At 44.4% G+C, this 14,215-nt stretch overlaps 1 protein-coding gene across 10 annotated transcripts in view; it reads left to right on the top strand.

Annotated features, from left to right (window-relative positions):
• The window catches only part of LOC129818148 (F-BAR domain only protein 2-like), a 93,923-nt gene that overhangs the window by 27,954 nt on the left and 51,754 nt on the right, over window positions 1-14,215 (top strand). For 8 of the 10 annotated variants that reach the window (XM_055873792.1, XM_055873791.1, XM_055873788.1 and 5 more), the window contains exons 2-7: window positions 3,336-3,427; window positions 8,970-9,044; window positions 9,209-9,350; window positions 10,539-10,691; window positions 11,961-12,065; window positions 13,607-13,705. In XM_055873792.1, the coding sequence (XP_055729767.1) occupies window positions 3,336-3,427; window positions 8,970-9,044; window positions 9,209-9,350; window positions 10,539-10,691; window positions 11,961-12,065; window positions 13,607-13,705 (666 nt within the window). Of the gene's footprint in view, window positions 1-3,335; window positions 3,428-8,969; window positions 9,045-9,208; window positions 9,351-10,538; window positions 10,692-10,717; window positions 11,628-11,960; window positions 12,066-13,606; window positions 13,706-14,215 lie in introns of those variants that run through there. The other 2 variants (XM_055873789.1, XM_055873795.1) reach the window with 2 other exon arrangements.

The following is a 14,215-nucleotide window of genomic DNA, read 5'->3' as shown; positions in this document are numbered from 1 at the left end:
GTTAACTAGCTAGCCATTTCACATCGGTTACACCAGCCTAATCTCGTGAGTTGATAGGCTTGAGGTCATAAACAGCTCAATGCTTGAACCACAGCGACGAGCTGCTGGCAAAACGCACAAAAGTGCTGTTTGAATGAATGCTTACCAGCATGCTAGTGCCTACCATCGCTCAATCAGACTGCTCTATCAAATCATAGACTTAAATATAATATAATAACACACAGAAATACGAGCCTTAGGTCATTAATATGGTCGAATCCGGAAACAATCATCTCGAAAACAAAACGTTTATTCTTTCAGTGAAATACGGAACCGTTCCGTAGTTTATCTAACCGGTGGCATCCATAAGTCTAAATATTCCTGTTACATTGCACAACCTTCAATGTTATGTCACAATTACGTAAAATTCTGGCAAATTAGGCGGCCCAAACTGTTGCATATACACTGACTCTGCGTGCAATGAACGCAAGAGAAGTGACACAATTTCACCTGGTTAATATTGCCTGCTAACCTGGATTTCTTTTAGCAAAATATGCAGGTTTAAAAATATATACTTCTGTGTATTGATTTTAAGAAAGGCATTGATGTTTATGGTTAGGTACAGTCGTGCAACGATTGTGCTTTTTTCGCAAATGCGCTTTTGTTAAATCATCCCCTGTTTGGCGAAGTTGGCTGTCTTTGTTAGGAAGAAGTAGTCTTCACAGAGTTCGCAACGAGCCAGGTTAGCAGACAATATTAACTAAATATGCAGGTTTAAAAATATATACTTGTGTATTGATTTTAAGAAAGGCATTGATGTTTATGGTTAGGTACACATTGGAGCAAGACAGTCCTTTTTCGCGAATACGCACCGCCTCGATTATATGCAATGCAGGACACGCTAGATAAACTAGTAATATCACCAACCATGTGTAGTTAACTAGTGATTATGAGTGATTGATTGTTTTTTAAGTTTAATGCTAGCTAGCAACTTACCTTGGCTTCTTACTGCATTCGCGTAACAGGCAGTCTCCTCGTGGAGTGCAATGTAATCAGGTGGTTAGAGCGTTGGACTTGTTAAAAAAAATCTGTCATTCTGCCCCTGAACAAGGCAGTTAACCCACCATTCCTAGGCCGTCATTGAAAATAAGAATGTGTTCTTAACTGACTCGCCTAGTTTATTTATCCTTTATTTAACGTGTAAAAAAAAAACGGCCAAATCGGTGTCGAAAAATACCGATTTCCGATTGTTATGAAAACTTGAAATCGGCCCTAATTAATCGGTCGACTTCTAATTTATTCATGTGAGAGGAACATTTGGTCTTTGTTGGCATGTGATCTCTGTTATACAGGGCCACATGCTAAAGAGGAAGTCAAAGGTTGAGGAGTTGTGGAATTAGTTTCCTGAGTTTCCCTTGAGTAGGCCTGATAAACCAGGTTGGATCCAGGTCAGTTACTATGCGCTTGCTCATTTCTTCCCCCTGTTGGACATACCTATGCTCTGCCACAGGGCAGCCCTTTGCTGCTGGAGGAAGTAGCCTCTAGATATCAGCATGCTTCAGTTGGGCTGGAACTCAGCTAGGCCAACCAAACCAGTGTGCTCGCATACACCCTTAAAATACCTTCGCTTGAAAAACAACAATAGTACTGTTTGTCCATTTTGAGATGCTGTAGCCAGTATACATATATATATTTCCTCAAAATAATCAGAATTAATCAAATATAACTCAAGAAATCTGTCATTAATTTTGGCGTTTTTACAGATGAGATCTTAGGCGTGCAATTTTACATCTAAGATTTAGTGCAGTATTTCTCAATGAAAAAAATGTGCATGAAAACAAATCTTCTCTCTTTTGAATGACAACAGACTTTATTGATGAATCCCTATTGTTGACCAATCACTGACGAAGGGGCGTAGGCTTGTGTGCCCGAACAGCCCAAGTCCAAAACGAACAAAAACTTCACAAAATGTCATAATATATGCACAACTCTTCTGAACTGTTTCTGGTGGGAAGCATGCGGACGCCTAAACTGATCTTAGGTCAGTTTTGTGTTTGACCTCATCCGTAGGAGTCAGATCAGTGCACTGTAAGGTATTCCTCAAACGACCTTTGAACTTCCTTAACGCATAGCCTACGATTCAAACAGAGAGCCTGAGATCAGGAAAGCGAGTCTGAGTACCAGTCTGTTTAGCTATCATTCCACTCCTGTCATGTTAAACAACTTTGGCATGACAAGGAGTACAAGGAGTGCTAAAGAGACTGGTACCCGGGCTACAGAAAAGCTGCTGTTTGTATTGTGGTTTGGTAAAGTTTGTTGTGTATTTTGGCTCTGTGAAGTTTGTTGTAAATTTTGGATCAGTGAAATTTGTCCTGTATGTTGTCTCAGTGAAGTTAATATTTCTAAGGAAGGAGGCGAAGAGTAACAATCTAGTCTCAGTTCCTGTAGAACTAGGACAAGGAGGGATGTGGAACTCAACTCGAGATAAGCTCAACAGTTGAAGAGAAGCAACCTCTGGGAAGGGGCCAGAGGACTTGGGCAGGCTTGACAATACCAGTAAAAGGAACAGACTGAGTTCCTGCCTAGCAACAGAGAATAAATGTTTATCTTAGACATGCAAGGAGGTGACTGCCTAGTCAGAAGGTATAAATATGTGCTTGTATGTTGTGCTTGCAGCTGAGGCACCCAGTGGGTTGAATAAACTTGATTTGAGGTTTTTACTTAGGTTCTGAACAAACAAACACTAGCCAAACTTCAGACAGTTTTACACATGTCCACGGCATATGAATTATTGAGTGGTGGGTGGTGTATGCATTTTTTTATTTTTTAAACCCACTTTTGCAACTGGACACCAATCCAGAGTAGTGATGGTTACTGCTACACACACAGAATAGTGGTCTATAGTCAGTACTGTCACAATCTACACAGTCTCTGACTCTTGAAGACCCATCTTCAACCTGCTCCATCAACGTTATTCAGGACATACTGAGTGTATAGGGATTGTAGAACTGTTCCAGGGAGCATAGAACCATATAGAGACCGTTGGAACCTTTTTAGGGAGCATAAAACCGCATAGGGACCACATTTTAGAGAGCATAGAACCGTACATGGATTGTTAGAACCATTGTAGGGACCATAGAAACGTATAGGGAGCATAGTAGAACCTAAACACTATGGCCAGGATGACTATGGTGGACCAGTCAAGGCTGCTGGCGATACAGCCATGCAGACCTTGAGGAGGCTCATAGTGGAGAAGGCCAGGGCAGTAAAGAATGGAGGAAATACTATTTAATCCTCGACTGGTTTTTCAGTTGACTAGGCTAATCATCTCTTTTTTTTTTTATTCCTTGTCTCAGGGCGAAAAAAACAATGGATTTGATGTTCTCTACCACAACATGAAGCATGGTCAAATCTCCTCCAAGGAACTTACGGAGTTCATCAGAGAAAGGTAAGTTGTTGGTAGCCTGGATCTGTTTGTGCTGTGTCATGTGCTAACTATTATGTTTGTAACCAGGCTATGCCATTTGGCTCTTCCTTAGTTAAACCTCCACTCACCCTTGTTTTGAGGGTTCTGTTTAACCCAATGCTGTTCTCATCATAGAGGTGAATTCGAGACTTACTTTAAAAGTTACTCAACACAATTTTTCTAGTTAACCTAAAAGTTGACCGTCCAAGAAATTAAAGGTCATGCACAGTCAAATTGGGTCACGTGTGGAGGATGCCAGCTGATGGTACAATCGATAAAGTGACACATGCTGGCTCATTGGTAAAGCCCAATGTGAAAATGCCTTGCTTCCCCTTGTGTCCAAATAATGAGTTCAGGGGGAGCATCCTATTGTCGAACGAGCCCCATCACCTGTCCATAAATGTGCATACACTAGGGCTGGGCAGTATCCAGATTTTCATATTGTCATAACGTCCTTCTCCCATTTATAGTATTACCAGCTTAGTACACAAGGGGGGCCAAACAAATCCTGACTAGTGTCCCGGCCGCTTAAAAACATCCCAGCATGGTGCTGCCACCACCACACTTCACCGTAGGGATGGTATTGGCCAGGTGATGACCTGTGCCTAGTTTCCTCCAGACTTGAGGCCAAGTTTCCTCCAGGCCAAGGAGTTCAATCTTGGTTTCATCAGACCAGAGAATCTTGTTTCTCATGATCGGAGAACACTATAGCTGCCTTTTGGCAAACTCCAAGCGGGCTGTCATGTGCCTTTTACTGAGGAGTGGCTTCCGTCTGGCCACTCTACCAATCAGACCTTTATGGTAGAGTACTGCAGAGATGGTTGTCCTTCTGGAAGATTCTCCCATCTTCACAGAGGAACTCTGGAACTCTGTCAGAGTGACCGTCGGGTTGTTGGTCACCTCCCTGACCAAGGCCCTTCTCCCCCGATTGCTCAGTTTGGCCGAGCGGCCAGCTCTAGGAAGAGTCTTCGTTGTTCCAGACTTCCATTTAGGAATGATGGAGCTCACTGTGTTCTTGGGAACTTCAATGCTGCATAAATGTTTTGGTAACCTTTGACACAATCCTGTCTTCGGAGCTCTATGGAGAATTTCTTCAACCTTATGGCTTGGTTTTTGCTCTGACATGCGCTGTCAACTGTGGGACCTTATATAGACCGTTGTGTGCCTTTCCAAATCATGTCCAATCAATTGAATTTACCACAGGTGGTCTCCAATCAAGTTGTAGAAACATCTCAAGGATGATCAATGGAAACAGGATGCACCTGAGCTCAATTTCTAGTCTCATAGCAGAGGGTCTGATTACGTATATAAGTAAGGTATTTCTGTTTTTTAATTTTATACATTTGCAAAATTTTCTAAACTTTTTTTGCTTTGTCTTTATGGGGTTTTGAATGTAGATTGAGGCATTTTTTTCAATTTTATTTATCAATTTTAGAGTAAGGCTGAAATGTAACTAATGTGGAAAAAGTGAAGGTCTGTCTGAATACTTTCCAAATGCACTCCACAGTATAATGGGAATCCTTATTTGCCTATCAATCAATGGTCTCCTACGGCATAGGGGTTGGCTCACTGTCTTCCATGCCGATAAGTGTTGTCAATTTAGTCACTGTCGCTATTTTAAGAACGTTTTCAGACCGCTCCAGCGACTTTTATTGTTAAGTCTAGTGACAAAGTCTACTTTTCAGGTTCCCTTTGGAGTTTTGCCACGTAAAGTTTCTGTGGTTTTAATTGCATTTAGCAACTCAATTCCGCTGCAAATGAGAGTGGGAGTGGGAGAAGTCACAGCAACGGTGCCCACACAGGCAGAGAAGCACAAGGGGAGGGGTGTGAGGTGGAATAGGGGGAGAAAATGCTAAATATCTCTGTGTTATGTGTTTGAGGATACAGTATCTGTTCTATAACTGATTGATTGATCTGTTTTGCTATATAACGTAGCAAGCTAGTTACAGTAGCACTCACAGCTAGAATTGAAGATAGCTAGGCTAAGCTAACTAGCACTCCCAGCACAACCAGATTTGAAGACAGGAAGCCTACATCCAGACATAGTATGTGCTTATCAAATCACCAGTTGGCAACCCATCCCTTATGGGATTAATTAACACTTAAACAAACATCATAATAATTCACTGTGATAATTGAGTGTTAAAATTCTGAATCATGAAATTTGATCCATTTGTCGATCTCTTTTTTAAATGTATTTTTTAACCTTTATTTAACTAGGCAAGTCAGTTAAGAACAAATTCTTATTTACAATGACCGCCTACCAAGAGGTAAAAGGCCTCCTGCGGGTACAGGGGCTCTCCAGCCGTAGACCGGGAATCGGGTTCATGCTGAATGGCCAACAAGTAAACACAGGAGTATGTGACGGGGCAATTATGAGCATGTCAATCTGAACTCATTATAATATTGTTTTTCACTCTGGTTGCACATTTAACATGCTGATAGAAATGAGATAAAACTGATGAGTTTACATGCATTTAAAGTCCCTGGCCACTAGGATCACCGCCTCTGGATGAACGTTTTCCTGTTTGCTTATGGCCGTATACAGCTCATTGAGTGAGGTCTTAGTGCCAGCATCGGTCTGCGGTGGTACAAAAAATATAGATGAAAACTCTCTTCGTAAATAGTGCGGTCTACAGCTTATCATGAGATACTCTACCTCTGGTGAGAAAAACCTTGAGACTTCCTTAGATTTCGTGCACCAGCTGTTTACAAATATGCATATGCCACCGCCCTTTGTCTTACCAGAGGCCACTATTCTATCCTGCCGAAAGAATCATAAAACCAGCCAGCTGTATGTTAATCATGTCGTTGTTCAGCCACGGCTCATAGAAACATAAGATACCATTTTTAAATGTCCCGTTGGTAGGATATACGTGCTCGTAGTTCATCTATTTTATTATCGCATTATTGTACTTTGGCTAATAGGACCGTTGGTAAAAGTAGATTACCCACTCGGTGACGGATCCTTACAAGGCACCCGGAAACTCGTCCACGATATCGCTGTGTTTTCCTCCTGCGAATGACGAGGATGAGGGCCTTGTCGGGTGTCTGGAGTAAATCCTTCCCGTCTGACTCGTTGAAGAAGAATTCCTCCAGTACGGGGTGAGTAATCACTGCCCTGGTATCAAGGAGCAATTTTTGGTCATAAGACACAGTGGGAGAAACATTATATACAAAATAAGTTACAAATAACGCAAAAAAAAAACATGCACAATTGGTAATGGGATTGTAAAACGGCAGCCATCTCCTTCGGCGCAATTAGTATACCAGGAGCACACAGTTTGATTAATCCAACATAAGGAAATCCAGTCCTCTTTCAGCTCTCCTTAACAGAGAGAATTAGCTGTGGAAGGATCATGTGGTGTAGCCTACTCTCCCAGGCTTAGGCCTGATTAGGCCACCTGCACACCTGAACACTCCACAGACTGTAAAGCACTCTGGCAGTGGACTGCATACCTGTAGCCTCTCAGCCATAATAAGGTGCTTAATCATACCTCCTTTAGAATTCCTCTCACGCCTTGATGTCTTTCATTGCGGTCTATTTTTATAACCTCGTCTGCTCAAGGTCTCCTGTTGGAATTCAGGATGGGCTGGCCCACACAAAAATGTGCTCATCACTCAAACAGACACTGCATTTACCACACTATGTTTTGCCACAGACTGTAAATATTAGGTTACCACACAAACAGTAACGTTTCCAGTTTGCTTTGACACTGTGGGTAAGGAAGCTCCTGTTAGTGGAGGCGTAGACTTGTCCAATACCGTCTTTTTTCCAGTCTGTGGTGTAGATGGGTCACAGGTAGCTTACTAGCCTACATCTCAAGGTTAGGCCTATATCGTTACTGTTCGGTGTAACTGAGACTCAACTTGCACACCTACCTACCCATCAGTGGCGCAGCGGTCTAAGGCACTGCATCTCAGTGCTACAGGCGTCACTACAGACCTGGTTCGATTCCAGGCTGTATCACAACAGGCTGTGATTGGGAGTCCCATAGGGCAGCGCACCATTGGCCCAGCATCGTCCGGGTTAGGTTTGGCCGAGGTAGGCCGTAATTGTAATTTAATAATTTGTTCTTAACTAACTTGCCTAGTTAAATAAATGTTAAAAAAATAAAAATAAAAATCTGAATCAGTGTTCCCATGGTTTTCTGTGTTCCTTTTGAGGAAGTCTCTCATATCTCAAACGCTGCATTGTGGCTCCCTCTGGTGGCCAGAAACAGACCATGCACCTACAGTACTGTTACTATGTGTAAAGTTTTATATAGGCCTACTATAACACACAGACAATATTTGTCCTGCAGGCAGTTGTTCACTAGCATCTATATAAGTCAAATAGAAATTGATTTGAGAGATGTTTTGTCTGTAACATAGATTCTGTGAGTGTTTTGAGTGTGGAGCGGTGCAGGCAAATCTGTGTTCGTTAGGAGGGGAGAGCCGTCTTGGCCCAGAGTGTATTTACACACTTGGAGTGCTTTTACTCTCTGGAGTTATGGCATTGTGTGTGTGTGTGTGTTTGTGAATGAGTTCAGAGGGAGAAGCCTATTGGCCGAATGAGCCACGTCACCTGTTCATAAATGTGCATATACCAATGGGAATCCTTCTTTGCCTTGAGCTGTGGTTTTGGGAACTGGACGATGTAATTTTCCTGTGATGTTACAAATGATGATGGCAATAAGGATGACAAACCATGGTAACCTGCCATGGTAACCTGCCAAGAAGAACTTATACAAACCTTTGGTAGAGTTCCACTGCATCTACACTGATATCAGTTAGTAAAGTGAGATCGAAGCCATGTGTACATGTAAGTTACACTGATATCAGTTAGTAAAGTGAGCTCGCGTGCGTGCGTTCGTGCCTCTCTGTGAGTGTGCGTGCGTTCTGTATTTGCGTGCGCGCGTGCCTCTCTGTGAGTGTGTGTGCGTGCCCCTGATTGTCCCTGCCTGACCCTCCTGTGGTGACCTGACTGCAGTGGGAGGCTAAGTAAATCACATATGCATTATTCAGGTCTCCACTAAAACAAGGTTTTACTTCTGTCACTTCCATGCAGGAGAACGGGGGGATGACGAGGGAGAGAAGGAGGGGAGGGATGCTATCTCTTGTCTGTGCTTCGACATTACACTAAATGGGAGACCGTGATGAACAGAGCTCTCCACTTGGTTGGGCTTTGCTTTGACTAACACTCAAACTGACTAACATTCAAACGTTTCTGTTCCAAGGGTTTGTGAGTGTTCAGTGGGAGTGGAGTTGTCTTGTGCTTTGACTTGCATGTATAATACTTGTTGTAATCACTCAATGGAACTCCTTCCAACCGGTAGAGGATTTGAGGGTTTTAGTGCTGTGTTGAGGGATTTATTATGGTTAAACTGATTCACTAGAGGAAAGTTGAATCACAAATGTCCCTAGTCAAAGTAGTGCGCTATATAGAGAATAGGGTGTCATTTGGAACGCATACTGAGTGAGGTTACTGATTCAGTAGGTAAAAATGATTAAGGTAATGACGCTCTGTGCTTTGACCCTTTAGGGCTACCATAGAAGAGGTCTATGCCAGGTCAATGACCAAACTTGCCAAGTCAGCTGGCAACTTCTCTCAGCTCGGGTAAGACAGAGACACACACACACACACACACACACACGCTCGTGCGTCAGGTGAAGAGAGATAAGTTTGTGTCCCATATCAACCCTCCCTATTTAATGATAAGACCAGTCTTCACAGAATGAATGATCTGCTGATCTCCAGTGAATAAAGTCTGTGTGCTGCAGGACGTTTGCCCCGGTGTGGGATGTGTTTAAGACGTCCACAGAGAAGCTGGCTAGCTGCCACCTGGAGCTGGTGAGGAAGCTACAGGAGCTCATCAAAGACGTGCAGAAGTACGTGGATGACCAGGCCAAGGCCCACAAAAAGGTGCGGGGCGGAGAAGCAAACACGACACCACACATCACATTGTTTCCTTATAACAGACCCAGACCCACAAACAGCTCGGCAGAATCACACCACACCTCACATTGTTTCCTTATAACAAACCCAGACCCACAAACAGCTCGGCAGAATCACACCACACATCACATTGTTTCCTTATAACAAACCCAGACCCACAAACACTTTGGCAGAATCACACCACACATTGTTTCCTTATAACAAACCCAGACCCACAAACAGCTCGGCAGAATCACACCACACATCACATTGTTTCCTTATAACAAACCCAGACCCACAAACAGCTCGGCAGAATCACACCACACATTGTTTCCTTATAACAAACCCAGACCCACAAACAGCTCGGCAGAATCACACCACACGCCACTTTGTTTCCTTATAACAAACCCAGACCCACAAACAGCTCGGCAGAATCACACCACACGCCATTTTGTTTCCTTATAACAAACCCAGACCCACAAACACTTTGGCAGAATCACACAACACGCCACTTTGTTTCTTTAGGCATGACATTTGACATTGGAGTCATTTAGCAGACCCTCTTATCCAGAGCAATTAGGGTTAAGTACCTCGATTTTTCACCGTCAGCTCGGGGATTCGAACCAGCGTCATTTCGGTTACTGGCCAAACACTCTTAACCACTAGGTTACCTTCTGCATCAAGTAGTCTGTCCTTGCTGGTGTCTTGTGCTCTGCCTGTGTAGGCTGCTGCTGGTGATAACCTATATTTACCCTCTGGAGATGAATAAAGTTGACTTCTTTCAGTCACTGCTATGGGGAAGAGTTTCTGTAGAGTGATTGTACTGATGGATTCTGGAGAGAATGTGTGTGTTCTCTATCCTGCCTGGAGTAACCAGCGGAGCGTCACCTCCTATGGCATGTATGTGTCAGCAGGTCTAACTAACCAAGCACTGCCTGTGAATTAGCAGAGTTGGGTTTGAGCTTTCAGCATAACAAAAAAGGCTTTCCCACAACACTGTCTCTTTCACACACACACACACACAGAATGTCAAGTTGCCATTTTAGCTAAGCTACTTTCTACCATTATAATGATCTTTGCTTCCATTTAGTGGTTTCAATCATGGGCTTTTCATACAAGGACACTAAAATGAATGTGTTTGTTTAAATGGTTGCTGTCTTCCTCTGTCCTACTCAGACCAAGGAGGAGGTGGCGTCCACACTGGAGTCAGTCCAGACCATCCAGACCACCGGTGTAGCCTTACTGAAGTCCAAGGAGAACTACAACTCCAAAACTGTGGAGCAGGAGAGACTCCGCAAGGAGGGAGCAACACAGAGAGATGTGGACAAGGTACTGTACACTAAACTACACTAGGAGAGAGCAACACAGAGAGATATGGACAAGGTACTGTACACTAGTCTAAACTACACTAGGAGAGAGCAACACAGAGAGATGTGGACAAGGTACTGTAGACTAAACTACACTAGGAGAGAGCAACACAGAGAGATGTGGACAAGGTACTGTAGACTAAACTACACTAGGAGAGAGCAACACAGAGAGATATGGACAAGGTACTGTACACTAGTCTAAACTACACTAGGAGAGAGCAACACAGAGAGATATGGACAAGGTACTGTACACTAGACTAAACTACACTAGGAGAGAGCAACACAGAGAGATGTGGACAAGGTACTGTACACTAGACTAAACTACACTAGGAGAGAGCAACACAGAGAGATGTGGACAAGGTACTGTACACTAGACTAAACTACACTAGGAGAGAGCAACACAGAGAGATGTGGACAAGGTACTTACTGTACACTAGACTAAACTACACTAGGAGAGAGCAACACAGAGAGATGTGGACAAGGTACTGTACACTAGACTAAACTACACTAGGAGAGAGCAACACAGAGAGATGTGGACAAGGTACTGTACACTAGACTAAACTACACTAGGAGAGAGCAACACAGAGAGATGTGGACAAGGTACTTACTGTACACTAGACTAAACTACACTAGGAGAGAGCAACACAGAGAGATGTGGACAAGGTACTGTACACTAGACTAAACTACACTAGGAGAGAGCAACACAGAGAGATATGGACAAGGTACTGTACACTAGACTAAACTACACTAGGAGTGAGCAACACCGAGAGATGTGGACAAGGTACTGTAGACTAAACTACACTAGGAGAGAGCAACACAGAGAGATGTGGACAAGGTACTTACTGTACACTAGACTAAACTACACTAGGAGTGAGCAACACAGAGAGATGTGGACAAGGTACTGTACACTAGACTAAACTACACGAGGAGAGAGCAACACAGAGCGATGTGAGGTGGGAGATCACAGGTACAGCTGTAGATGACCTATCACTATCCCGTTCTCTATCTCCATATCTTACCACCCATATCACCTGTCTGGCATTACGTAGATGAGTAGTAGTACTTCATGCCAGAATAAATGTATATTTTTGCCTCAATCTGTTTCTGAATCACATGGGTGTCTCTGCTCTGGTGAGATCTGGTGCTCCATAGAGGACTGTGTGACTGAGGCTGATGGTGACATGTGAAAACAGATGGACATTTTCCTGTTGTCTGTCTCTGATCTCTGCAGGCTGGAGTGAAGGCCAAGAAAGCCACGGAAACCTACAAGGGCTTTGTGGAAAAATACGCCACAGCCAAGTCCGACTTTGAACAGAAGATGGCTGAAACTGCACAGGTGTGGGTTTGTGTGTTGGTATTCCATCCACTTTCTAGTACCACAGAACAATATATTTGTGTGGGTTTCTTGTTTTTGTGTGTGGTGTACTGTACTCTAGCTTTGTGTGCATGTTTTGAGGCCCTTGCTCTTGGGTGTGCGTGTGTGTGTTTACCGCTCAGTATTCCATGCTGTGTGTGTTCTGTGCTCGGCATCGTCTCAGCTTGTGTTATTTCCTCACCAACGGAATCATTGTGGAAAACTCTGATTGGAACCATCTGAACGACTGATTAGATAAACTCTAAATTGAAATCAGACAACCGAATTTGACCCTTGGTATCCTGCAGTGTAGCGAGCCACACGGATAAACTGGTTTGAGTTAGGGCAGCTTTTCTGTTCTCCCCCAGAGACAACAGCAGTCTATGGCTCCTCTCAAAGTCAGCATATGTGAACATGAGTTCTAAACATGGCACGGGTGCACATGTCTTCTGTGAAATCACTTGTGTGTTTCGAGTTTGTGTATAGGTCTGGTGGTTGGCCTGGCGGTTGGCCTGGCGGTTGGCCTGGCGGTTGGCCTGGCGGTTGGCCTGGCGGTTGGCCTGGCGGTTGGCCTGGCGGTTGGCCTGGCGGTTGGCCTGGCGGTTGGCCTGCCGGTTGGCCTGCCGGTTGGCCTGACTGTAAGCTGATGTGAATGTTGAGGTTTACGCAATTGTGCTCGCCTGTGAATGTACTCTGTGTGTCTCATGTGTTTGAGTGTGTACACTAGCTGTGGTAGTGTTTGTTGGAGCAATCATGGATGTTTGTGTGTAAGAGATTGCCTATATCCTTGTTTATGAGCCTGTGAGTGTGTGTGTGTTTATGCAGTCAGGCACACTCCTCTTCCTCTCTATCCACGCTGGGATTTTCCAGCTTGTGATTATTTATAGTCCTTCTCCTCGGTTTACCCCAAACTCTCCCCAGCCAAGGCCAGCCCTGGATGGAAGTAAACGCCATCGTTTAGAGCCCAGACACACACACACACACACACACACACAAACACACACACACACAGACCGCTCCAGAGCCCAGAGATGAGCCCTGCTCTGTGTGTCTCATGGCTGGCCCACCCTGGATAATTAGCACCTTGTGCTGCAGTGGGATCTGTGTGCCTTCGTTTCTAGACCACCCAAATAGAGACGACACACACAGGAAGGAAGTGGTTAGGGCACAAAGGAGAAGTGTTTCTTTTTTAGGGAAATGTATACATGTGTTTTTCTCTTTCCGCCCAGTGTTTCTCCTACAGCGAACACGGTGCACATGTTCTGTTGTACACATTGGACTCTCTGAAATCCTTCCCCATGATAGAGCCCAGAGGTTTCCTGACCTGGCCTGACCAGAAACTCTTTGTCCTGGTTCAATAGATGACAGCTTATGTCCAGAGTTGTTCCTGATCAGGTCAGGGAAAACTCCAGGTCCGAAGTCTTCTACTGGCATATTTGTTTTGCTCTGGTTTAGTGTGTCCTCAGGGGAAATGGATAATGTGCTGCATATGTACTCCTGTATGTTTTCGCTCTGTGTTCCAGAAGTTTCAGGACATCGAGGAGAGCCACATCATCCACATGAAGGATATCATTCAGTCATACACACAGTCTGTTGACGAGACGCACGTTCAGATCGGAGAGGTGAGTCGGCACACACACACTGCACGAATGCACACGCAGACGCTCACACACACACACACACACACACACACACTGCACGAATGCACACGCAGACGCTCACACACACACACACACACACACACACACTGCACGAATGCACACGCAGACGCTCACACACACACACACACACACACACACACACTGCACGAATGCACACGCAGACGCTCACACACACACACACACACACACACTGCACGAATGCACACGCAGACGCTCACACACACACACACACACACACACACACACACACACACTGCACGAATGCACACGCAGACGCTCACACACACACACTGCACGAATGCACACGCAGACGCTCACACACACACACACACACACACACACACACACTGCACGAATGCACACGCAGACGCTCACACACACACACACACACACACACACACACACACACACACACACACTGCACGAATGCACACGCAGACGCTCACACACACACACACACACACACACACA

This window comes from Salvelinus fontinalis, chromosome 21 (assembly GCF_029448725.1).
Source record: "Salvelinus fontinalis isolate EN_2023a chromosome 21, ASM2944872v1, whole genome shotgun sequence".
In the NCBI taxonomy this organism is placed as follows: Eukaryota; Metazoa; Chordata; class Actinopteri; order Salmoniformes; family Salmonidae; genus Salvelinus; species Salvelinus fontinalis.
Note: the sequence above shows the minus strand (reverse complement) of the source record. Positions and strands in the feature narration are given on the sequence as shown.